Source organism: Centrocercus urophasianus, unplaced genomic scaffold, assembly GCF_019232065.1.
Source record: "Centrocercus urophasianus isolate 14NV4802_14NV808 unplaced genomic scaffold, USGS_Curo_1.0 seq_25, whole genome shotgun sequence".
Lineage (NCBI taxonomy): Eukaryota > Metazoa > Chordata > Aves > Galliformes > Phasianidae > Centrocercus > Centrocercus urophasianus.
In genome coordinates, this window is record NW_024884811.1 from 5,766,380 (window position 1) to 5,794,186 (window position 27,807).

Consider the following 27,807-nt stretch of genomic DNA (forward strand, 5'->3'; position numbering starts at 1 on the left):
CTTCTGGGAATTGCACTAAGTACTCACTGGACATTGCCTTCATTTTTGAGTAAAAGTGATTCCAATAGTATGCAGGCAGAATCAGCCTGGGAGTAACTGAAACAGATGAATTCTTCTAACATCAAAGTTTTGTACATTTCTGACTAATGCTAGGACTGTGATATAATTTAGGATGGACCGTGGAAAGACACATGAAGAGAAAAAAAAGGGAAGACAAAAATGCAATAACTCTATCATGATAATGTCACTTTCACCAATTTTTATGCAAGAACATCTTCAAAACAAAGGTATCTTGAAATGCAGTACAACTTTCTTTCTAGCTGTAATCTTAATGAATCTTAACAACCAAGTGTAAATTAGGAATGAGAGGTGTGGGGCACATGTGCCTGCACTAGTGCAGATTCCTACATTTCTTATTCCAAACCTACAAAATACAAAGTGCTTCCCAAATTTCCAAAAAGTTCTGGGATCCCTATCAAGACAATTCAGTAATATTAAAGGTTGGGTGTAGATCTGCTTGGAAGACTTTCAGTGAAATGCTTACTAAAGAAACAATCCAGTGTTAAGAAGTGAGTACGGTAACAGAAGAAACTACACAGGAGAAGGAAGAGAATTTATTAAACTGCTTAGGCTACTTGCTTGCAAATACAGGATTCTTCCTAATTGTATACTTAGCGCTATTTTAAATTGTTCTGTGTTCTATTTTAAGTTATGCCTCTTTACACTTTCCATGGGTTGTTTTTATCTTATGTCTACTCCACATTGATAAAATATTTCTAGATATTCACCCTCTATTTTTCATTCCTCATATAGTTTCACCGCAGTCCCAGTTACATCCCTGTATTACAATCCATCATTCTTCCTTTTACTTCATTTGTTCAACTTTGAGAAGTTTGCATTTGCACAATATAAATACCTTCAGAATTACAATTTCATACCTATTGCTAAGCCAGTCTTACAGATACATATTCCCCATCTAAATTAGAACACTCCTTCAGCATTTTAATTATCTAATTTTTATCCAATTTGTCAGTATTGTTCCAATAAATAATGCCCAGGTCTGTATTTTATGAAAACACCAGGAACATTCTCAAGATAAGACATTTCAGAGGAGATAATGTCCTTAATGCAGTATGTTGATAGTACCTTAGCAGATACCCCACGCCTGTATTTTAAACTCTACTAATTGTTACAGATGCCAGCAAAGTATCTATGCATCCTTGCAGAATTGCACTGACTTGTTCTGTCTGCTTGCACTAAAAATTAACAATAATAGAATTGCATTTACTGTTGATCGACGTGCAAGGTCTAAGAACTTTTTAAAATCATAATTTAAATAAACAGAACTTAAACCCACCACAAAATTCAGACCAATCATCTCCAGCAACTCATTTTTCTTTTGCTAACCTGTGCAAGCATTTGACAAAATCTTACTGTAAGACACACATGATTGTAGCCAAATATTTTCATACATAGATTCAAAAGAATAATGCAGAATATTCCAGACTACAAGACAGCTTCCTGAAACAGGTTTTTTGGCAACATGTTTATTACCTTCTCATGTCTTGACTGGATATGTTTAGACTCTGTTAATTTGGTCATTAGCTGCCACTGTAAGCAGACCAACTTAAAATAGTTCTAAAATGCTTTGTTTTTAAAGAAGTATGTAAATACTTAGAGAAGGAAAATGATTACATTAAACGGAAATAAAACAGTCACTGGTGGAAACTATGGTAAAACAGTCTTCTTGTTTCGATTACTGTAGCCTCATGAAAGCCAAATACCACAGTGCCAAGGAAAACAGAAAGTTTTGCTCTAGTACTTTTCATGAGTCTTCTATCTGCTGAGTGGCATGGTGCTAAACCCTGTAACTTTTAAGAATCCATTCTACTAATTTACCCATGCCAGAAGAAAAACAGAAGACAGACATTTTCTTCTTCATTCACATTCAGCATAAGCAGCATCGTAAAAAGAAAACTTACAGTTACTGATTCATCCATTTCCAGAGATTCTGCTGTCCCATTGTCACAGTTAGCTAGCTGAGCTATTTCTAGAAACAAATATTAGAAAGTCCTTTTTAAACCTCAGTAAGTATAAAATTAAGTACCAAACTAAAATCTGAGAAGTGACACTTTTCTGGAATCATTCTGTAGTTCTTGCCAAATAACTATAGGCTGTTTCTAAGCATTTAGAGTATTAATGCTGAGTATAATTCAGAGCACAATCTGAAAAAGGAATGTGTGGTATTCATTGTCTATGTGATCTTAAACAGCTAAGTACCAATAAACAGCAGTAAGTACTGTGACTGCTGAGATGCAAGAATTATGTGGTCTATGTGTATTAATTTTCTAAAAATCATGAGGATCTTAGACCATCAGGGGGTTAAACTGCACATCATATCTTTTATGTACTACCTAAAGCTTCATAGCTGGAACAGTAAGGTTCTAGTTCAGGCTGATATGGATTCCAAATGTTTCCATCTTATACACAGAAATGCTGATAATCCTACCAGACCCAGCTAAAAGCCATTTTTTTTCCTCAAAGCTTATCATTTATGGAATTATTAATACAGACTATTTCTCTGTGAAACGCTTGGATTTTGGCTGATCTAGCAAGTTTACCAGGTTGTCCTGATCTGTCTATGGTGCAGAGTTCCTAACTCTATTATGTTCTCCAGGGACATGTGAACTAAGAATTCCTCTGGGTAACAAAAGCTGAACAGGAAAGCTGGTACCTAAAAAGACTTTGGATAACTTAATATAACTTTAATATACATTGTTAATTATACACTCTGCAGAATCAAAGATCTACACTTGATCATAATTATGTGATGGGGATCAAAAAAAAGACTACCTGAAACTTCTAAGATGCAATTTCACCATCAGTACTTACTTTTTAACTTATGAATAAAAAAAGTAACTTAATATTCACATAGAATATATATAAGCTGGATTTTTCTATACAATAATCAATTACTAGAAGTGAAATCCTAGGTAATTATTCGCACAACACTTACTGTAATCATTAACTGTAAGTTAAGCATGCAGATAATTTACTTGTAGAGCATCCTGAGAGTAACTCTCATATCTAATCACTACAAAAACCACAAAATTTAATTTCAAAAACAAAACAGATCTTTAAAGCTTAACAGAAGTTAGAAAGATTCAAACAAAAGTCTGAACACAAGTCAACAAAAAGTGAAGAATCATCTCAGTGAACCATCAGAATTATCCGTGAAGAATAAACCTTTTTAAAAGAGAGCCTAGGCTTAAACAGTACAGGCCAAATTCTAACTAGGGAGTGGAGTTTTCTGTCAAAACTCAGTTTCATGAACATGAGGGTTTTATAATAAATGTGCTGATGAAACCTTAATAGTATGAGTGAGAACTACACAAGATGGAAAAATATGCTTTGACAGGCTTCTCAATTGAGACAGTTTTCATAAATAGGAAATTAAAATGGGCCATTGTTAAACAGAACTTTTGCAAAATATCCATTATCCGAGAAATACCTATTATTTACAAATAGTAGGTATTAATGGAATGGAACTAAGAGTCAGCTATCAAAACACAGAGCCATGGAACAATTTTGTAATGCCTGAAGAGATTTTTAAAACTCATCTAAATACCATTAAACATCTGCCCTTTTTCTTTCATTGATTTAAACCATTTCTGAAGTCTCATGATTCATAAAAGGTAAAGATGGAAATTTAAAAACCGGGGGGAAAATTTCTCCCCAGGGAACTCTTCAGAAATGCAGCCACCAGCCTCTGATAAGTGATGAATCTGCTGTGGTACAGATTTCAGTACAGTATAAATTTATCTGGCATTATCTCTCAAGTAATGCATGCATCATTTCACTCAGCTATGGCAGAAAACAAAGGGGCAAGTAGGGAAGGTGCTGAAGCATTCAGTTCTTTTTTTGAACTGAAAGTGAAATCCCTTCCATGAACATTTACAAATGCTAAACACTTAAAATAAATACAATTCTATGTGGAGCTGCTATTCTAATTGCAGTTACTGACACATAATTATTTGAAAGCCTTCTGGTTTTTTCTTCTATCTAAATATTTTTCAGTATATTCCATTTTTGGACACAGAAGCGTAAAGGCTCTCATCTTGTTTTATGCTTTACAGTAATGTATATAAAACGCTGAAAATAATTCTCTTTACATGATTAATTCATAGAATCATAGAATCATAGAATCACCAAGGTTGGAAAAGACCTTAAAGATCACCCAGTCCAACCGTTCACCTATTCCCAATAGCTCCCACTAAACCATGTCCCTCAACACAACATCCAGCCTTTCCTTGAACACCCCCAGGGTCGGTGACTCCACCACCTCCCTGGGCAGCCATTCCAGTGCCTGACCACCCTTTCTGAAAAGTAATACTTCCTCAATTCAAAGGCATAAACCTCACAGTGCCGTTCTCCTTATTTTTTGCTTATGGTATGTCCCTTTAAGCAATGGTACCAATTTCAAACTGAAAGCAATTTTCTTCTCTGAGAAGACAGGAAGAGGATTAGTAAGCTCAGCTTCCATTTATCTTTTAATTTTGATTTTTCAATCTTTTAATATTCATTTAATTAGATCTAACCAAACACATGACAATATCTGTCAGTGCTGCTTAAGTTGAAGAAAAAAAAAATTCATTTTAATACACCATATAGCTTCTCAGACTTCATAAAATATGATTTTGCATTATGAAGACTGATTAAAAAGAAAAAGCCAATCCTATCTTACCACAACTGTTTTCACAGAATCACAGGATGCCTTGGGTTGGAAGGAATCTTAAAGATTACCTAATTCCAAACCCCTAACACAAGCAGTGTTGCCATTCACTAGTTCAGGCTGCCCAAGATACCATCCAACCTGGCCTTTAATTCCTCCAGGTGTGGGGCATCCACAGCTCCTCCAGGCAGCCTACGCCAGCACCTTACTGGCCTCTGAGTAAAGAATGTTCTCCTAATGTCTCACCTAAATATCCCTTATTTTAGTTTAAAGCCATTTCTCCTTGTCATATCACTACCAGACCACGTATAAAATTGGTCACCTTCCTGCTCATAAGCTTCCTTTAAATACCAGAAATATGATTTTGTGTTACCAAGTCCCCTCCTAGAGGTCTCCCTTGTTCATAACACAAAAGACAAGCAAACTAACACTAGTTAGATCCATTTTCCAGGACAGCACTTCTGTTGCACTCTAAACTGTGAGACTAGCACAGTATGCAACGAACCCAATTTCCACTTTTCACTACTAACAGCATTTGATTTGAGTATGAAAGAGAAGATGGTCTGCTCAGGAGACAAGTAATTCTAGTTTTACCAATGCTGTCCTTAAAACAAGAATCAGGCAACAAATAATCTTCTGCAATGACAATAATTTTACAGGAACCAAGTCAACTTCTCCCCTTTATAAGTCCTAACTATGCACACATAGGTTGCTCAGAAAAAGAAATCTTCAGAGTTTCAATAGGAAAGGGAGAATATGTATTCAGTGAGAATACGATGTAGAAAGCCAGGAGCCGTGAAAGGCAAATTACTTATCAGTCCAGTTTCACTTATACCTACAGTTGGATAATAGTAGATACCAAATTAGAGCTGTAAATTTCAGATAGAGTTCAAATAAGGAAGTTTTATTGCCTGAATGTAAAAAGATGAGTATCATTGATACAATGCCATCTGTGAATGGTATTCATAGCAGAAAATCTCAGATGGCCTTTATAATGTCTTTAAGCTCGTGACAGAACCTGTGGGTGAAGTGAATGCTTTTTGTTCTGCTCTCATTTCTACTTTGATTCTTTGAGGCACACTCAGAGTACCTCAACAATCATATACAATGGGAAGGAAGCATCTGGACGTTTATAGCTGAACCAAGAGATGCACTTACCTTCTAAAGGATCTTTATTTAAGCCCAGCTGACTAATAATGTAGCGGGGAATGTCAGTTTTAATGCCTTGTCCTTCTTTAGCATGGCCTTCAGCTGCTTCCAAAAGATAGTAAAACTCTTCTGGATCAAATTCCTGAAAGAAAAAGAGTAACTATCATTCTCTCTGCAGAAACTGAAGTATTAGAACCTAACAGAATAACTTCCTTAGCTGTATCTATCACAAATATTTCTCTTATTTAAAAAAAAACACCAAACCTTATTACTCTAGTATTAGTAGCCTATCCTTCTATTATCATTCCTAGACAATATAATATTCTGCAAGCCATACAATTTTGCATCCTGTACTTTTATAATAGGTTACTTGCCAGCAGAACTCACCACAGTATTCTGTGAAATGACATAACCAGCGACACATTATTCAGTAACAAGATTTCACATAAGACTTCAATTCCCTACAGTTGCTTGGATACAAAAATCTGCTACTGAAATCAACCATGTAAATAAATTGCTCTCCACTTCTAAACGAAATTCTGAAGTATTTTACGTAAATATAACTGTACACTGTTTTAAGGAAAATGTAATTGAATAAGTACTTGACTTTAGAATGAAGTCACTGCAAGCTACTGAAAACAACACTGGAGCTTCACTGATCCAATTATTTCAAAACTAGAAATAAAACACCACCCTTTGGGAGCCAACTATATTACTATATAATTTATTCCACATGTAGATGGCATGCCTTCCAAGAGTAAGAAAAGAAATCCTTCCCTCTCCCATAAGTCCTTTAGAAACATATTTATTTCACTACTTTAACAGAAGGTAAAATTAGGAAATCATTTAATAGAACAAGAAGGATTACCAATAGGGCATTTTTATTCTTTTTAATAATCTTCTGTTCTCTTTCCAATATATTCTGCCTGTATCTACATATATCAAAATTTCACTCATAGGCACTACATTCTTCAAACCATTCATATAATGTATATAATGCACACAAGTATGAGTACATGCATACACACATAAATATTAGAAGAAATTAATTTCCTCATCTTAACTTCAAACTTATGTCCTTCATTCTTCATGTACTGAAGCAACTACAAATGGAGAAAATCTCTCAACATTTGGAAGTAGCTCTTGACACATGAAACTACAAAAAGTCTTTACTCATATGATTAACATGTAAATACAAGCAGCAACACACATACCACCACCATCTGAGCTAAACCCTAGCTAAAAAGCAGGAAGAAAACTGGTTACTTAACTATACAGTACATGAAACTTATGATGAAAGTGTTGTTTTATTTCCAGTGATTCTATGGAAGTTCTTACAGAGGCTGAAATTGTCATATCTAGTATTTATTTCAGACAGACTTTTCAAAATATCAGCCAATATATTAAAAGGTTCCAGAGAATAGCTACAGAAAAGCAACAATGTTGTTTTTACATGATCAAATGATTCCAGTGTCTTAACTGGTAGGTCTTAACACCTTGTGTAAGAAATGTGGGTCTTGTTACAATCTGCCTGGATTTTTTCAAGCCACTTGCCTCTGAAGAAACCTACTGTAAGAAGAGTTGTTACGTTTCAGCTTAAATCTTCTACAGACTCCAAGTAAGAACACTCCAAAGAAGCCGCGCCAGCTTTCTCTGCCATTGCTGCTCTGAAAATCTACAACAGCTGGAAGCAAGTAAGCACTAAAACTGAGAGCACAATTTCATTTCCTGAGAGAAATGAAAAATACTGTCCGTCCACTCACATCAACAGGCTCAGCAAAGGGAGAAATGCAGGATGTGCAGCAGTTCCAGTTCAACTGTGATAAGCTGGAACAAAATCCCAAAGCCATAAGCTAAGAGAATATAGATTTGGAACTTGCCAGCTATAAAATTTAGCATTTACAGAGAATGAACCAGGAGCCAAATAGGTCACCAGGAAAGAACCCAAATTAAAAGATAAGACTAGGAACAGGAGTGGATGGGAGAAAGAAAATATGTGAGGAGAGGATGAAGTGCTACAAAGAAGCCTAGGTCTGTCAGCCCCACAGTATGTATTTAAGAGCAGTTTTGAAAATGCAATAAGGAAATCATGGAATGGAGAGAAACAAGGCTTCATATCAGAGATTGTGTAAAGGGCTGGAGAAGGATTATGAGAACTGTGAGAAAGGAGCAAGGAAGATCACTCCAGACATTGCTGAATTAACATTCAGGGGACACAGTGAAGACACAGCGCAAGCCCGCATTCAATGTTTACTAACACATCCTCTTCTGTAGATCCTGTCATTATTTTCACATCATTCATCCTGCTTCAGAGCACACACCATATTTAGATTTCTGCTGAACTACAAGTCATGAACAAACTGCAACTGGGAACACTGAGACATGGTGTTTCCAAAAAAAAAGGGTCATCTCTCAAAATGCCCACAGCAAACAGAACAATCTAGGTTATGGATTAACTGTGCCACAGATGAAGAAACACAGCACAGAGCCAAGATCAGGTTGGAAAGACTGAGTAGTTCAGATTCAGTGGTATGCAAACGCAGTTATGACACTTCCAGGCATAACTTGAGTCTAGCAGCAGGTTAGTGGCTCCGACATACACAAAGCCTTGCCAGCCTCAAATAGCTGCTTGCAGTGTCAACACTGCGATCCTGGTATTGGCAAGCTTTGCCAATAGACAATTGGCAGACAAAGTCAGCTCAGGCTCCCTGCCAAGCCTGTTGGATTCAGGCTGGCTCTTACATGGCATTTGGGTGTCTACACCATCCTCTTGAGCACTGTGTTCTGTGAGCATTAATTTCTTCCACTGAACAACTGAAGCACAACCTCCTGCACCTGAGCCTCCCCAGTTCTCACAGCAGGGGCAAGTGAAACAGAAACATGCCTAGGTGGTCTGGCACAAGCTAGCCCAATATGGCAACACACATGCTATGCTCACTAAGGCTACCTGTATCTCCAAGTACCCTACTGGAGAATGGACTGCAAGCTGCATACAGCCCTGGCAACTGTTCAGTGCAACAAAATTATAAAACTTACAAGAAGAACAATGGGAAAATCACCAACCAATTATGATTCCGGAAACATCTTCCCAAGAGAGTAACAATGTTGAACAAAGCAATAGAAAAAACAAACCCATTTTAAACTGGAGCTTCCTAAATTTATGAAAGGGATTTAATAACGAAGTACTTGCAATAGCAGGGAGCCAAACACAACTGCAGGAGCTCTCCACTAGTATCTTCTGAAATAGAAGTAAAAAAGATCCCACCAACAATAAAGCCTTGCCGAGTTGTTTGACAGTACTGTGAAGGAAACTGAATACTAATCTGGGAAACTTCCCATCATAGCAATTAACAAAAATCTAGATATAGTAGCATCACCTTACCAGGCATTCCAGTAAACGAGCAGGGCGAGCAATAACTATGAGGATTTTTCTGACTAGTTGCTTGATATATGCCAGTTCTTCACTCTCTGATCTCTCCTGAGCCTAGAACATGGACACAAAGGAAAAATAGAACAAACTGCATTCAATGCACAACTCCTGCATGCTTATTTCAGACATACTTGCAGGTTTTGAAATGTGAACTTGAGACAACAGTACATCATTTTCAAGACAATTATAGAAATATCAAGAATATCAACATTATAAAATATCATGCTGAACTAATACATTTGTACAATTCTAATACTGTAACAACTAAGTTAAACTGTCCAAAATGGACGATTTCTGCTTTTGTAATTGTTTAAAAAAATCACAAAATATTACCATTTTAAGTTTCGCAAAAAGGACTTTGATTCAGTACAACATACATATGCAGTTTGTCTCCCTGTTTACTAACAGCTTTAGGAAAAGATGAAAAATGAAATATTCATGAACATAAGCAACATTCATGTCAAATTGGTCATAATTTCCTACGTTCACAATTCCTAGCCAAATAACAATGTACTACATCTACAGAGTCAATACTAATTTGTGCAGAGAGGCCACATACAGTTGAGAAATCAACTTCTATGAAGGTAATGAAGAACAGTGTAAATTGTTACAAAAGAATACAGAGAAAATTCTGGAAGGTTTAAAAATATTTGCATAATGGGCTAAACTACATTTTCAATTTCTTTCAAATTTTCTCCTTTAAGAACAAAAGGTGCGAATAAGGATGCCAATGAATGCAAAGAGGCCATATGGTCCTCCTCCTCACTAAAACATACTGTTAGCCCTCTAAACACACAAAGTATTTCTTTGTTTTGAATATTCCGAACTGAAGGTTTTCCTCATCTTTTGTTTGTACAAAATCATTAAGAGAACTGAAACAAAAACAAGAAACTAGCATTTTAAGAGAGATTAATATGGACAACTAAGTACTTTTCGTATAAAATAGATCATTAATTTTATTTTTGTAGTTAAAAATCCTGCAACAATATGATGCTACATGCTGCTCTCAACACTGTAATTTAAAAATATATTAAGTAGCTGAAAAATAAATAAATCTGTGAGATTTAAAAAAAGGTAACTCAAAAAAAAAAAAAAGCATGAACATCATCTAGCATTCTGTAATGGGTTTCAGAAGTACCTCAACCAGACATATGCATTTGTATTCTGCACACTACCAACCAAGCCCAAAGAGAACTCTTGTAAACAAAATGCCTGCCTGTTTTGATCACCAGCAGAATTAAAAGCAACTTTGTATAGTTTTGTGAACACTCAGTTGTACACCTGAACAAAAGATTGAATATATATTATGCTAAAGTAGGATGAAGCAGGAAAGGACACTGATAACACCCAACCTCAACCTTAGATTTACAAAGGTGTGAGATGAATCAAGCTACTCAAGCACTGAAATAGCCTTCCTCTATTATACACAGTAATCATAAGGTGCCAAGTAGCAGTAGGAGAGGCAGTCTTCTACTGAGCATCACAGCTAGTAACTGACAACAAATGTGACGCATGAATCCGAATCTTAAGTGTCCGCAGCTAAGCTGAGGAAAGGAGCAGGCTTTCCTACTGCTGAATTACATTGCTGGGAGGTTTTTATTTTCTCTGTTTAAAGGACAGGACTTCAATAATCCATACATATTTTAGCGATGCCTTAACTTTTACACTGCTTTATGACAAGAAGTTCAGAATACAGTAGCAGAAATTAACTGAAAGTAAATCCATTGAATAGAAGTAAACAAAAAATCAGCACAGGAAAAAACAAAAACAGCAACAAAAACGATCAAAATCTTTAGAGATTGCTCCTTCATTTAAAAGAAAACAGAAGAAACTGTTTGAATTAACAAGGCAGAATACTTGAACATATCACTGGGAAAATTTCAAGTCTATCAAATCTGCTAGTCTATCACATTAACTTTGGTTCCCAGTATACTATCAAGTCCCACATTTACAGTTATACCATTTAGTATTTCATTTGTTTTAAAAATGATGTATATATAAACTGTATTGACTTACAGTGGCACGCTATAAGCAAGTTTCACTCTTTTGTTAATTAATTTACCAGACTATTCTAAGGAAGTTTCAATGCTTTGAAAACTGAATTTCTGCTAATAAACACTTAAATTGTGAAGGAGGGAAATATTTAAATAATTAATAATAACCTCCAAGTAATGGAAACATAAGGGCTGTTGCCTCCTCTGTCAACACAGCAGGCCATTAGTAAGGTTGATAAAGTGGAAAGAGTGGAAATGGTATACATTTCCTCATTTATCCACAGCAAATAGAATAGCAAGCTTCCTCACTTAGGGCTTATGCACATGCTTCTGTAAGCAATTTATAATTAACACTGCAAGACAAAATGCTGTTGTTTCTGAATCTTTACAACCTACTTATCACAGACTACATTAGGAATGTCTTTTGGCCCTTGTAGTGGTCATCATGTAGACTAAAATCGCCATGAACATCTCTTTGACAAATTATTTGAGTGCAACAGTCATAACTATTTCAAACTGCAAACATATTTAAACCATTTTACTACCAATCATAACAACTCATACCTCCTGTAGCAATTTGTCTAATTTCTGCTGTAATTCAAGGAAGTATCGAGACGTGATGAGGCCCTGGTGGGATTTATCCAAACAATCTCGAGCCAGTTCTGTGATCTGATGGTGGGTAAAACTGAGTACACCATCTGCCAGTGGAAGGACGTTTTCTGGAGAATGATTTGTTATAACGTCCTGAAGCCTCTCTTCCATCTGGGCTGTGGCCTATATACAAATGTACACACAATATATTACATCAGCCTCACAACTTCAACAATTACTCCTGGTTTTACAACATTTCTGCAGTACCTGAGAAGTTGCCTATGTTTATTACACAAAACGACTCAAGAAAAAAGCAAGGAAATAGACAAGAGTGACAGACTACATACCCCCCAATTACCAGTACAGAGAAATGAAAGTCTTAGTATTCCATTATATAGACCCCAGTTTTGTCTGCCCCCAGCAATAAACAGTGATCTTATGATGCTCACTCACCAACATAATTAAAATACACTCATGACTGTAAAACTAAGTTCAAGGCAAAATAAAAGCAAGGATAACTTATGGAGGTCTTCATGTGTTTTGCTAAAACTGCAAATGCTACACACCAGATTATCTTCCTTCCTTTTGTACAGGTTACACCACAAACCCATTTTAACAGAGTGGGTTTGAAAGTCACTTTAACTGACTAAAATAACCCAAAGGCTTATAGTTACTGGAAGACGTTTGCTGCACGCATGATATGCCTGCTTTATAGAATCAACTGTCTTGTTTCTCACTTATAGCAGATTATAAAAATACACTGGCGATAACTACAGTATTGTCCTTACTAAAAATAATCTCACTCCTTTTAATTCATAACTGATCCACTGAAATGAGAGGCTCATTTCAAACCGGTGTCTGCTGCTCAAGCTCTCTACAAATATCTTCATAATTTTCTACAAATAAAAACATAAATATTACATACATTTAATAAAAATAAATTTATAAATGTAAAGAAATATGAAGATTTCCTATAGTTACTACTTTTAGGCACTGTGGGGAACTGTATCAGTTTCACTTGTATTTTATTTTCCAGAAATCATATAAATTCTAGGATCAACTAACAGCACAGTGCTCCTAGCAACACGCGGCACAGAGGAACTCATTTTTGTCTCAGATTTCTGGACAAGCCAGAAACATTTCCTGAGTTGCTTTCTCAGAACCAAACTCATGACAACTTCATGCTGGTCTTCACCACTGAAAAAAACATTTAAGACAACTGTCCGGGAAAAGAGAGAAATATGGAACAGCAGTTTGCAGGTTTATCAACAGATTCTGCAAAAGACTGAGCAACCAAAATTGTTTTTGTTTACTAAATCAATATAAGCTAACTCCAAGTATATACCACCTATTGAAAGTGGATGCTATTGTTTCTTTCCAATCAGCAGAATATATTACCAGCATGATTAATTTCAAAACCAGTTCAGCAGCTCGTCAAATGAATGTCCAGTTCTCAGCAGGGATTTTCTTTATTGCGATCTTATCTTTGTAATAAGAACTTGGTGATGCTTTGTGAAAGCCATTACAGGCTTGGATCATTAGTTTCCATAACAAAAACATAATTTACTTAAAACCTATGTTGCCTATTGATTTAGATACTGTGTATCTTAAATATAATTTATTACCTTTGGGAACCTTTCTTTGTAGACATGGTTCATCATAATGATCTCATTGTCACAGCAGGCAGGAGAACGTCCAGGACTGCAAACAAAGCAAATTATTTCTTTATACTTGTCTCAGCGCTAGCTATAATTAGCAGTTATTTTTTTGAACAGCTCATTTGCACCAAGAAGTCAACAAACACTTTACTAAACAGGTATAATCTCTAATCAGTGGCATGCTTTGCTCTTTTCTGTTATTTCTGACCAGACCTTAAAAATTACATCATATGCTTGACATCTGACTGCCAAACATGCTATTTTCTTAGTTTTTAACTGCAGTTCAGCATGTCTTGCAACACGACATTACGTTTTTTTTTCAGAAGGATGAGACATCCACTTAACAGATGATTATATGTATGACTACATCTGCCCTTCTGAAGGTTATATACAACCAAAATAGCAAAACCTGACCAAGAACTCCACTAGCTGCAAGTGAAGACATTCAGCAGTCTGTGAGGAGTTCATATACGTACACATTTACACACATATAAATACGTATTTTTAAACTGATCATGAAAAAGGTCGAAACTATTATTTCCAATCTAACCGGCAGGTAAAAGCTGTCACTTCTGCAAGTAATGCTGTAACATGCACAAGTTCCATGCCACAAACACCGTGCCTGGAAAAAAAAATAAAATGAGTGAAACTCTCTAGATCAGTAAGGCATAGCTCATTAGAAGGGGTTAAGTTGCCACCTTTATGCCTTATCTTACACTGCTGAACATAGGAACAAAAACTTAAAAAGGGTAATTAATAGTTCAAGCACAGATTCTTACCTCTTGTATTCATCAGTTAGGAAAATAATGAATGCTCCCAATACACAAAACCACCATGTTCTAGAGTACGTCAATTAAAACTCAACCCCTTTCACATGATGGACAAACCCACCTGAGACTTCTGGAGCGAGGGCGCATTGCTGTGGTCCTGCATCTGTTATCACTTGCAATGCTTTCAGTGGTACAGAAATGTTTAGATAAAAAATGTAGTTCATCAGGTGTTGGTTGGTAAGGTAACTGGTGTAGTTTCTCTTGTGATGAACAAGATGACTGGAAAAGAAAAGCAGAACGCAAACATCTATCAGTGAAGAAGCATTTTCAACATCATATTCTCTGCTTGTGAATGAAGTTGTTTGACATAAAAATTACAGTTATGTTTCCTATGCTTAACTACTAAATTAAAGAAGAACAAAAATAATTAGTCTCAATTTATAGAGCTAAACACAGTTTAAATACAAAAACTAGTGTCTCAGAAGAATGAATCATCGCATTTTGGAAGTTCACATTTTGTCTTTCTAAGGCACAGACGTCTTGTGTCAGTAATACACAACAGTATGTAGAGAATATTTTAAATGGAGTCTGCTGAAAGTTAATTACTTGAGTAAGGCAAAACAAGTATGTTAGCTGTAGAGTACAACTTATTGCCAATACAAATTTCAATTCTGTACATGTAAATTATTTCATTATGGACAATCAAGATTATTAAAGTTTGGAGAAAAACAGTCTAAATTCTTGCTGAAAAAATTAATGTGCCATAATCTGGACTGATTACTGTAGATGCTCTACTGTTTCTGGTACTGAACATGGTTTCTAACATGGACCAGTTCATGGATATCTGCACATCATCATAGAATTGTTTGAGTAGGAAGAGACCCTTAAAGTCATCTAGTTAAACTCCCCTGCAATGAACAGAGAAACCTACAACTACATCAGGTTGCTCAGAGTCCCATCCAGTCTGATCTTGAATGCCTTCAGGGACAGGGCATCCACCACCTTTCTGAGCAACCAGTTCCAGTGCCTCACCACTATAAAAAACTTACTGCTTATATCCAGACTAAATCTTCCCCCCCCCCCCCCCTTTTTTTTTTCTTTTTTAACTATTTCCACTTGTCCCACCACTACAGACCCCACTGAAGAGTCTGTCCCCTTATTTCTTATCACTCCCCTTTAGATACTGAAAGGCTGCTATCAGATCTCCCCAGAGCCTTCTCTTCTCCAGGCTGAACAGTCCCATATCTCTTAGACTATCCTCACAGGGGAGGCATTCTATCTCTTGGATCATTTTGTGGCCCTCTTCTGAACACAATCCAACAGGTCCATGTCTCTCCTGAGACACATCTGGACGCAGGACAACAGATGAGGTCTGCAAGAGCAGAAGGACAGGATCAGCTCCCTCAACCTGCTGGCCATGCCTCTTTTGATGCAGGCCAGGATCTGGTTGGCTTTTGGGGCTGTGAGAGCACATTGCTGGCTCACATCCAGCTCACTATCCACCAATATCCCCAAGTCCTTCTTAGCAGGGCTGTGCTCCACCCTTTCATCCTCCAGCTTGTATTGACAGTGAGGGCTGCCATGATCCAGGTGCAAAACTTGGCACTTGGCCTTAATGAACCCCATGATGTTCACCTGGGCCCACATGACAGGCTTAACCAGTCTAGGTCTCTCTGGATGTCATCCTTTCCCTCATGTGTGCTGCACCACTCAGTATGATGTCATCCACAAACCTGCCAAGGGTGCATTCTATATCCCTGCTGATGTGACTGTGACACTAGAAAGCTGTCTGTTATCATGTAGACATTACTTTTATTTTAACTGTGGAGGGGATAAATTCCAAAAACTTCAATTTGTTTCTGTAACTTGTCAGTCCCCGGATGGCTTTTTCAGCATAAGATTCTTCTCTACGCCCATCTTCTCATGCAAACCATTGTTCTTATCTTTCTTCACATATAAGACATCAGGACTCTTCCCTGGTTGCTTTTTTACTGAAGGCCTACACAGGGGCCTTTGCATTTGTAGCAAAGGGTATCTTTGCTCTTCCATTCAAAGTGAGAGAAGTCAATAAACTTCCATACTGTACTGACATTTCCATGCATTACTAACGTCAGCAGGTAATATCCAGGCTGTTAATCAGAGGAACAAGACAGTCTTTATAATTACCTGGTAATCTGAATGGTGAAAGCTGAACAAATCCTAATTCTAAGAACTAAAGAAAAGCTTACTTATCGCACTAGATCACATGAAGTCATCTCTTGAAAGAAAAAAGAAAAAAAAAACTGATGGGAAAAGTTCTCTCTCATAAAACTAGTGTATACAGGAAAGCTTCATCACATGAGAACAAATTAAAGATAGCAAGACCCCATTATCTTGCTTTGTTGCAGGCTAAAAAGAGTGTAAACCAAGAATTTACCACAGTTTACTTGATAGGGAGTAACCTGTCGAGCCACAGTAACTCAGTTATGAACTTCAGCAGTAGCACATTTCTATGCATAATTCAGTACACAGTACAGACTACTCTCTTTCATATCTCACACTGTAGCAGCTAGCTGCAATTAACCTCATGATTAATTCTAGAGCCACCCTCATTAACTTAAAAGAACAACGACGTTTCCCAATACAGACTGTCACATATACCTATTTCTAAAAAATAAACATCCTTTGCATTTCAGGGGATTCTAGGCACATCAAAAAAGCAATAATCTACTTCATGTTTTTCCACATGTAAGATGACAGGCCTTTTCTTAAGGACTTCCAGCTACACCAGAACCATGCACCAGAGTGCATTTTCTTGGAGGTCTGAATTCTGACCTCTGCACAGATCAGAGTTCTCATAGCAGAATTCTACAAAGAAAAAAAAAGAAAGCCATTCTGGCATTCTAGAATAGTTCATTCAATCAAAAATTACATAGGATTTAACATATTTATTATGAGTGCATCACTACAAGGTAGACGGTTCTTCAAATACAGAAATAAAGATCTGTAGCCAGTATCAGCTAATGTAATTGCAAAGATTTCCTTCCCAACCTTCATATCTATCTTCCCATCCAAATAGTTTACAAAGAATAGGTACTGGAAAAAAAAAAAAAGAAAAAAAAGGTAACCAATTCTTTTTCACATTTTTTACTTCCTATGAGCCTCTTCTCCTAAAAGATACACAATCATCTTAACAGCATGATTTAACTGGAAAGATCAGATTAAACGTTGTTTCTTAGAATACAACACACCAGTAGTTTATTTTCAATTCAACAATGCTAGCAGGAGACATTTTCATTTGCTTTCTGCATTGCTTTTGGATCTGCAGCACGAAACCCCTGGAATTCTATTACACTGTTAATTCCACATCCAATACAACAAACAAATAAACAAAAAACCAAACAAAACCACACCACCCAATCACAAAAATGGGGCAACAGGAGGTGGGGTGCAGCATACTCATGGTAGGGTTACTATCAGCTCTTCTGACCCTGCTTTGACTTTCAGTCAAAGTGAAAAGATCCAAATTGTGCTCTACTGTGTTATGCAGAAACTACTTCTGGTTTCCAGTTAATAAATCTCTGGATTAATTAAGGTGTATCTTATTCATCCTGCATTGAAAACTCAGCACTCTGTATGTATACTTAAGACTACCACTTATGATCTGTCACTGTCTTTATGAATCTGGAAAAATACAGAGAGGAAGGTTGCACAGTGCTAGCCACTCCAGATTCTGAAAGCATAGGTGACATTAATTAGATGAAGAGTTTTCATTTTTCAAATGAAGTACATCAGTCAGTGTGCAAAAAACACGAAAAACTCTTCCAGTAAGTAGCAAAGAAATAGTGACTACATTTAAAATTAAAATTTGAAGTTGCCTCAATACTTTTGCAGAGTTCATCCACAGGCGAGGACTCTTGAAAGAAAAAACAAAAAAAAACTCCACAAAGGAAAAGAAACATGGGGCATCAACTCTACACTGTCGCTTTCTTCAACAAAATTTAATCTTCCTAGAAAACAGATTCACAAGTTAGAATGCTTGTTCAATGATATAAATCTATTTTAGTATTTATAAGATGTGGTCGTGTCAAAGGATATCAAGGCAGAACTCAAAAACAGTATCACAAAAGTTGAGATACATTAACTACACAAATGACAGTGCTGCTTTGTTCCAGAATAAATGCAAATGTGGTGTAAAAACTGTTTTGTGTTTCAGCACATCCATAAACTTAAAATGGAGTAAAGAAAGAAACAAAACACTGTAAACTACAATTCTAAAATGGAAGCTATCAAAGAAAAAAGCTATGCCTGTGGATGGAAAATTAGAACTGTGTTTTAAAACATTCCTGATACAGCTTTTTATTTCTTCTCTAGCACGTCTCTCACTTCTAACAACGATGAGGTTACTAAAGCAACTTATTATCTGACAAGCTCCTTTACATCAATATATTTCAAGTGAATAGCACAGCATATCTGCGCTGGTGTCAATAAGAGGTGCATGACTGTGCACCATGGAAAGTGGTCAGAGACAATGTGAAACAAAGCATTTACTTGGCAAAGACTTGATCTAGGTCAGAGGTCGAAAATGAGTGCTGCTGAGAAGCAGTTCAAAATATACAAAGGCTGCTCCAAAAATAATGCCTCATATCTTATTATGTTAGCCCACAACATTGGAGGCATCTAATTATAGTGATATGGCAGTAGAGATAGCATCTTCCCACCAATATTCCACTTTATTTCATTGCTGTGCGACAAACAGCAGTGGAGACACAGTTTGACAGAACAGCATCTGAGATGGAAGAATGCATTAAACAAGGATGTGTCATTGTATGAGAAAATAATTGCACCCACTGTCATTCACTGACTTGCTGAATATTTATGGAGACCAACCAGTGGATGCAACCACCATGAGGCAGTGGGTGGTACACTTCAGCAAAGGTGACAGTGATAGTGGGTGACTTCTACTGGTGTCTATTCTTACAAGGGACATGCAGGATCTTGTTCATTTCTGGTGAAAATGCACAGCTCATGGTGCTGATTGTATTGAAAAATGTTTTGTAGATGAGAATTTCCTCTGATAGACTTATAATGCTCTTTGTATCTGTTGTAGTTTCTATGAAAATAAATACGGAAGCATTACTTTCAGAGTGCCCTGTCTACATAAAATCCTCCCAATATTTTTTTTTAAGTTAGTAAGGAATAGAATTGATTCCACTTTTCAAGAGCTTTTATGGATGAAGATAAAGAGTTGACCATGGTGCAAAATGGTCAAGTTTAATCAGTGCTCAGGATGTGAAATTCCACTACTTCACAATAGAAGTAAAATATACCCAGGAGAAGAGGTTACTTAAATTCTAAAAAAAACATTAAAAAAAAACAAAAACAAAAACAGACACCAGGTGTCCAGTAAAAAACAGACAACAACAAACAGGAAAAGAAATGACACATGAAGTCTTACACTGCCTTTTCCTAAAACAAATAACCACTACTTAATTTAAAAATATAGGGCATGTAATGAAAATCTATCTGCATAGCAAAGTGGATACTCACAGAAACAGTTGAGCTGGGTGTATTTGTACCATAGCCAGAAGAAGGGAGGGAAGCCAAAGACCAGCGACGACCATCAGTCCTGTTGTGAAAACTGAGTTTAGTCAAATGAACACTGCAGTATGTAGAAACATCTATGAAGTGTTATCATGAAAAACTGCATTCCAAAAGCATGTTGCAGACAAGTTTTTTAATAGAAAGTAAACATTCACAAAGGACCACAATAAACAAGCTTTCAGCAAAGATGATTCAGGTTTATGGACTTCCTAAAGCTTTTTTCTAGACCAAATTTATGAGATTAAACAATTAGAAAGTGAATGAATAGATCCACAGAAATGATCTCTCACTAATGTGCATAAAAACTGAACATGGAATCTTCATAACTTTCAGGTTCATCAAATGAAAATGAATGAGAAGCAAATTAAAAACCTGTGAACAAATGCAAGTCATGATGCTCTGAACCAGAAAATAACCAGAAGACTGCTTTACGTGTAAGGGTAACACTTTCTTACATGACATCAGTGGAGGACAACAGTAAACTAACAAGCTAATCTAAAATAACTAGGAAATAATGATTTGGTAAACACTTAAATTTGTGCAAAGTTGTAGATCAGTAAAAAGAAATGCCTCAGAAAAAATCATGCTTAATCAGATTAAATAAAAATTGCATCTAGCGTCAATTCTACTCTTCACAGCTTCAGATGAGCTACACATAGAAAAGATGGAGCTTAAACAATCAAAGAGACAAACCAAAAAGCAACGACGAAGTCGATGTTTTGATTTCTAAGGAGGTATCATTTACCTGTCATTTCGGTGCCCATGACTGGAGTACAATTGTTATCAAATACGTTAAAATAAAAAAAAAAAAAAAGGAAAATAATACATACATAAACAAGAAAATAAAATTATTTTTATTAATACACAAGATGATGGCAGAGTTGAGAGAAAAATCAAAGTTCTGTTTTACAGCCAGCACAAAGATCACCTTTCAAGTCCAATCTGCATAAAAAATACAACTCCATAAAGGAGAACTTAAGACACAGCAAATCTGGAGCCCTGAATCTCTTGGGGGAACTTCCCTATCCTTTGAGGTAATCTTTTCCCTTTCTATTCTAGCAGTTTGTTTCCTACTTCCATTTATTTACAAGCTATAACAGAGTACATGTAAATACATCAAGAACTGCATCTGAAATGTTGTCCATTACAAATTAGAACATATCCTAATGCTATTAATCATGAAAAGAGAACATGTAGTAGAAGGACAAGAGTGAGTTCTGGACAAATACTTAGCACAGAATCATATAATCACTAAGGTTGTTGGAAAAGACCTCAAAGATGATATAGTCCAACTGTTTTGCTTTTATTTCATTAATTCCTCACTCTTTCCCGAAAAGAAATCACCAATATCCAGCTCAGTGAGCAATTACAAAAAGAGCTTTCTCTTCATTTTGGCTCATCTGCACAACTTAGGTATGTTCACAGTTGAAAGAGAAACAAAAGGTGATTTAAATTGGCTTAGACCTATATATTCCACAGCAGTGAGATAGAAAATACAGTCAATGAATTATCTATACTGAACAGGATTCCTGCATCATACAGCAATTCCCACTCATAAAAGCCTTTGAAAAGGGGCAAGGTTATCACAGAAAACATCCCAGAAGCAGAGGAGAGAAAATAGGAAGCATCCAATCAGGAAGAAAGGAGAAAAGCTTAGTAAGTACCTACAGCATTTTCTCTGGACCCTGACATACTGTTTGTCGCTGGACTACAGTACAGATCTACCTCTCCAGAAGCTCTAGAAAGCAGTATCTGCCAGCTACCCACGGGATCACAGACACTGGACTTTTACGTAGTGGCAGACAGGAGAAGCACAGTCTATTCCTTTTGTGTCACAGCATCAAATCTGGGCAGAGGAAGTTGACACTCGTGCTTGCTGCAGACGGGCCTGAGACACACAGGTTATGTGGAAATAACCATAATACATACACCAACTTGATAAACTTTTTTATCTACACTTTCAAATGTAGTGTTAACAAACATTTGTGCTATGAACACTGAAGAAAGTTAGTTTTCATGGCAAGTGCTAAAAAGAAGTTTCTTTGAATCCCAGCATAAGGGTTAAATATTTTAAAATAACAGAAAGTTCTTGTGTTAATCGCATAAGAGAAAGACTTAAAACTCTTCATTTGGAAATCAACGGACTTTCAATGCTCTAAGAATGGTTAAAATCAGCTGAAATACTGATAAGACAAATTCATTTTTCTCCTTGAATTTTAAGGTTCAGAGGAACAGGATGATTTGAATTTTTTTTTATTATGGGTGGGAAAGGAAAAGTACTTCCTGCCTGCTGTTTTTCTAAATAATGCTGTCTTTCACATCTGCTTTTTCCATTATAAGCTATTTAAGGATTTAACTAATCTTCCTGAAAATACGTTCACAAACAAAAAATCTATGAAGATGTATCTTTCCTTTTACAATAAAGATATTATCAAGAGGAAATAAATTCCAAAGAAACATTTTTTAAGGTGTTGATTTAAAAAATGGCATCACGCAGTATCAGAAAGACTGGTAGAATCTATTACTGTTTCAGATATGAATAAAAAGAGTAAGTGTGTGAAGCTTTCTCCCCTATGCAGCATATAAATAGAGATCACACACTTGTTCGTGTGCATTTTTATGAGCTGTTGTGTGAGCAACTTCAATGAATGCCTAAAAGAAAGGAAGTAAAGTTATAGCAGTGTTATCTTACTGCGAATACAACAGTTATATACCTGACATTAATGACAAAAAATGCCACTGCACTCCTATTTTATTTTTTTGTGTCTATATTCTTGGGTCAACATACAAACTTTACGTACTCTCCCAGGCTTAGAGTTAATGAATATATTATTTAAGGTAAGTTGACAAGGTATTAAGTGATATGGAACCACAATGGCACAAATAGGCAGTCTCCCATGACACACAATCAATTTAGTTTATGGTTCATTTAATAGTAATTTACCTCATAGATTACTTCAAATTCACTTTTTATGATCAAAAATTCTAACATTAATTAACCCTCAGAATGCCCCTATGACAGAACTGTCTGTCTCAGTTGTCCAGATAGTGAAAAAGATCAAGGTCAGATGTAATATCTGGTGACAATCCAGCTGTTACCTGCAAAGCGCAGCTCTATATACAGGCACTTCTACTCCATCTTCTCTATAACAGGATTCTTGCATGCTATGCACTTCTTACATTGTTAAAAATGAGTTTAAAAAAATAGATATATGCTACAACTTCTCCAAATTCCAATAGATGAGGAGATAACATCTGCATTTCCATACAGCCCGAATAAGATTCATTTAAAAGTCATTAACAAAACATCTTTTTTTGAATTAAAAAAGGTTTAAAGGCACTGTATCAATCATCCAACAAAGTTTTGCTGCAACGGAGGTTTAAAGGAGTTTGTATAACAGAGACAGATATAATTCTTTGTGATAGATTTGACAGATATAACAGCGTATTTGCAATCACCATTTGATATCTGTGTCCAACAACATTTCCTTTCTGCAGAACGCACGCAGCACGCTCCAGACAAACGCTTACCTTCTTGCAAAAGAGAAGTGGGCTGAGGCACTGGGAGAGAAATTCCTAGGACTGTCTTGAGGACTGTTTCCTGTTGGAAGGGCAAATGAAGAAATAAATACTAGGGAATAGTAAACATCAGGAAAATTCAAACATGCTACTTAAATCACTTTTAGTCAAGTTAAAAGCTAATTTTTGAGTTTCTCCTCTCACAGTCTCACAAACTAACACAGAATCTTAATTCTATTTTTTTACTCCTACTTATATAAACCTATGTATCTCTATTCAATTTTAGAAAGTTTCGAAAAATGCTATTTTAGCTTGAAAAAAGTATTCTCAAACTCAGAAACACAGCATTTCTAATCATACACTTGAAAGAAAGAAAAATCAAGATTAGCATGATTTAGCCCTTAGACAAAGTCTCTATAGCATTTTCAAAGTTTTATTTTGCATTGTTCAGGCTTTTTCCTAGCTCCTATCCCCAAACAAGGAAGGAGAACACATTTAATGATCTTTTCTCCATTATTTGTTAAACCAAAAAATAAAAAGTTGAGCATCCTGTGAGACAGGTGATTCGCACATTCTGAACATGTTACAATTTAGGGATAGTTATTTCTCCCTATGTGAACACTTTATCTCCTGACCAATGAAAGTGCAGAAAGAAGACAGGCAGTGAGAGGCAGTTGGCTCTTCAACATATATAGCTAGAGTAAACACGGTATAGAGAAAATGTGATAAAAGTGATACCTGAAAAGACCTAAAAAACCTCACTAACCTTCAAGAGTTAAAAATATTTGTTTTAAAGTAGCATCCACATACATCTAAAACCTGTCCTTCCTTAAATAATGAACAGATTGCAAAATCAATACATTAAGATTATGAATTTAATTTTTACATAAATGGGACTACAACATCAAACAAAATATAAAGAAGCTTCTACATGTGGAAAACCTAGTAAATAGTCAGTTCCTAAAATACTTCAAGTGACTTTGATTTCTACTCAAATTTTTGAACAAAAATTGCATTTTTCAGAGTGATATCCTTAAACATTCCATGACAAAGAACCACGAGGTAGTAAACAGAGTCCGTCTCCCTCTTTTATCAGAAGCAGATGAAAGATTCGTTTTCAGCTCTGCTTAAAATCATGCCCTTCCATCTGTTCTTTCCACAGCCCCAAGAGACAAGGATTCCACTTTCGCTGGCCCGTACCCCAGACTGCTTTTTGTCCATTTATTTATCACAGCTGAACTAGGCCCTTTCAACGTTACCTCCTCCCTCTCAAGACTTTTTCATTACTCTTCAGACACTTCTGAGGGCCTAGATAATTTTGAGGTGGCAAGGATTTTTGTTTCCTTAAAGATGGAAGGGAAGAATGAAGGGAATCTACACATGTGGCACAGATTTTAATCTTTACTTGGGGTCCACCACAATTTATTCTTGTCCTGCATGAACTGCAAACACCAAATTACTGACAATAACAGCTCATTTAATTTAACAGCTAACTGGATTTCTTTTGCTGCTTAATAAAGATAAGATAGGCTAAAAAATTTAAAACTGTGCAGATAAAATATTGTCACAAACTCCAGCTACTGCACTGGAAATAACTAACTGTAATTGGGAGTTCTGTGTGAGCTTAGACATGAGGGGGGAAAAAAATACAATAAAAAGCTACCTTAAACTCTGGCAAAGAAGAATCAAATTAGGTGATGGGACAGAAACAGCTTTTGACAGAAGATTATCTGACAAACCATCAGAGGGAGGGTTTCTTAAATTTGTTTCTGGTGACAGCTATTTTTAAGTTTTACAGGGTTATACTTTCTTATCACACATCACCAATTTGCCTAACAGCTAGTTAGGCAAACTAAACATTTACTTTGAGCACAGCATTCACAATAGAGCAAAAAACATTGAAGATGCAGAAATATTGTAACTACAATGCAGGGTTCAAGGGGACACATTCTGGTCTCACTACCTCACTAAAAGCAATAAAAGCTCTTCCTCTCAGAGAAAACGCAATATCTATGTCTTATTCTCAAAGAAAAATCTGGATGCAAGCACAATTTCCAAATGCAAATCAGCTTTTAAAACAACAGAATTGGCAAAGCTATATACATAATACTTTGATACTAAACCCTGTGTTTTTATTTAGATGTCTGAGAATCCACACAAGCCTGGAAATAGAATGAAAAATCCGAACCTCAAACAATGGAGGCAACAACTGGTGCTATTAAGGGTGTAAGGTGTGGTGTTCCAGAAAAACAAGAAAGGTTAGAAACAGAGTCCTATACCTGACCTTCATCCATCATGGCATTCATCCACCCCCAAGTCCATCTGCATGTCAATACCTGGGAGACTTTCAAATAAAAGCCAGTGCCAGTTAATTCTCTGCCCATATGTGCAGTGCTTACTTATTAGTCAAATCCCGTTGTTCTTTGGGATCTGCTGGCTACTGTATGTTTTAGTCCTAGGATATTTCCATGCTGCCGAGTTTATTGTTGATGTCCCCGACAGGATGAAGTAAACTTGACTGGTGGTCAGGCACTAGGTAACTAATTAACTCCAGATCCTCTGGGAGAAGTAACACAATGAATAGGCAATCAGCATATCAAAACAATACTTTTAACTTAAGTGGGGTGCCTCATTCTGCAATCAGCTATTCTTAAGAACACTATACATAAATTAATTGAATTGTTCAATTGTTCTGTCATTAGTCAGTAAGTCCTGTGCCTTTACCACGGAGGGAAGATTATTAAATCTTTTAAAAAGGCATGTTACATTAATGTATTTTTAATAGCAGCCTACTTAGAAAAAAAAAGACATTCTGATACAAGCACTTTGTTAGTACTGAATGAATAACAGATTAACAATAACTGGAATCATAAATTCCCAACTACTCAAAGACAGTTCAAGTTTGAAGTCTTGGTGTCATTATCTCGTAGTCTTTTGAAATGAATTACAGCACAGCAGCACAATGTAACAAGAGGTCATGCTCCTCTATGTCTGTTTACTTGGTGGTGAATGCACGCTGTGAAGTGAACAGTACACTAGAAAACACCAATAGTCACAGATCTGAATTTCATATTCCAAGAAACTGTCAGTCAGCAACATATAGAGCTGGGCAGCAGAATCATTCTGAATATTTCTGCAGGTGTTTCCACTGAGATCTGCACAGAGGAAAGGGTCTTGTGCTATTTCAGAAACAATTAATTATGCCTCATGCCTCAGTTACAGAAAGGAAGGTTAGCAAGCTCCTTAAATCCGTTTGCCAACTCAAACTTCTCTACGCAGACTTTTTGCTGAATTGCCTTGTTGTGGTTTGCAGCTGGTTTGTTTTATCCTGGTTGTCATTGAAGACTCCTGGCTGGCTCAGTAGCATTACTGCTTCCAGGAGAAACCAGCATTAGGCAGGCACAAAGAAGTAGGAAAGCTGTATCTATTATTTTACTTCCTCCAAGCTGGAATTAACACTGAAACATAGGCCCAGAAAAAAATCTGAAGTTTACACTGATAAGACAGTACAATTCCTGCTTTCAGTATACTGGGAAACAGTAGAGACAAGAAGAGGAAACCACAAATTACACTTACAGTGTTCTCAAGAAGAACAGAGAGTTCTTTTCACAATCAGACCATTACTTACCTACTTAAAATACCAGCAGTGCTATGTCTTAATAGCACTTAACTTGAAATTTAGTTGAATTTACGTGTTAACATACCATTCACTATTTCCTTCTAATCTCCGAATAGAGAAGGTGCTCTGGGACTGACAGCTCGCTCCAAAACAAGACTAAATAATATTAAGCTGAGTTTTAGCAGAACAGTTTCTATATTTCTACATATGATAACAGTCAGAGTAACTGAAACACTGTTTTAATTCCCTTAAAAAAAAAAAAAAAAAAAGATTAAAAACTTTAGCATTTAGCACTCCTGACTTTCACCACAAAAATAAAGGCTTTGCTCCCTTACATTCATTTACAAACCTAATCCTTCCCCAAAACACAACCTCTACAGACTGCTATTTAAGCAGAACAGCACAGAAGTTGTATAACAGAGATCCTTCTCAGCCTCAAATACATCACAGTAAGGCCAGTACTTGTTATCACCTACTATGGACAGAAAAGACACATACAAAGTTAAACATCTAGGAAAATCCAGACCTTGAAAATCCTAGAAAGAGGACCACATGTACAGGTAAGAATTTGGGCCTTGAAATTTTGCTTTAGGTATAGATTTATTGAATCCCATAGGAAAGGTAGAGATTGTCACAGCCATACTTAGTGGAAGATTCTTCAGGAATCCTTACATTCTGCAATACACATCCTTACACTTCTTCAGGAATCCTTACACTGCAATACACATCTCTCTTCCCATTCCCTGCAAAACACCTCTGACC

The 27,807-nt window shown here is 36.3% G+C and overlaps 1 protein-coding gene across 3 annotated transcripts in view; it reads right to left on the reverse strand.

Annotated features, from left to right (window-relative positions):
- Window positions 1-27,807, reverse strand: part of MAST4 (microtubule associated serine/threonine kinase family member 4) — a 152,784-nt gene that overhangs the window by 36,379 nt on the left and 88,598 nt on the right. For all 3 annotated transcript variants that reach the window (XM_042825542.1, XM_042825541.1, XM_042825540.1), the window contains exons 3-10: window positions 23,439-23,508; window positions 19,854-19,932; window positions 14,446-14,603; window positions 13,522-13,597; window positions 11,870-12,079; window positions 9,264-9,365; window positions 5,891-6,023; window positions 1,983-2,050 (exon numbers count right to left, since the gene is read on the reverse strand). In XM_042825542.1, the coding sequence (XP_042681476.1) occupies window positions 1,983-2,050; window positions 5,891-6,023; window positions 9,264-9,365; window positions 11,870-12,079; window positions 13,522-13,597; window positions 14,446-14,603; window positions 19,854-19,932; window positions 23,439-23,508 (896 nt within the window). The remainder of the gene's footprint in view (window positions 1-1,982; window positions 2,051-5,890; window positions 6,024-9,263; window positions 9,366-11,869; window positions 12,080-13,521; window positions 13,598-14,445; window positions 14,604-19,853; window positions 19,933-23,438; window positions 23,509-27,807) is intronic.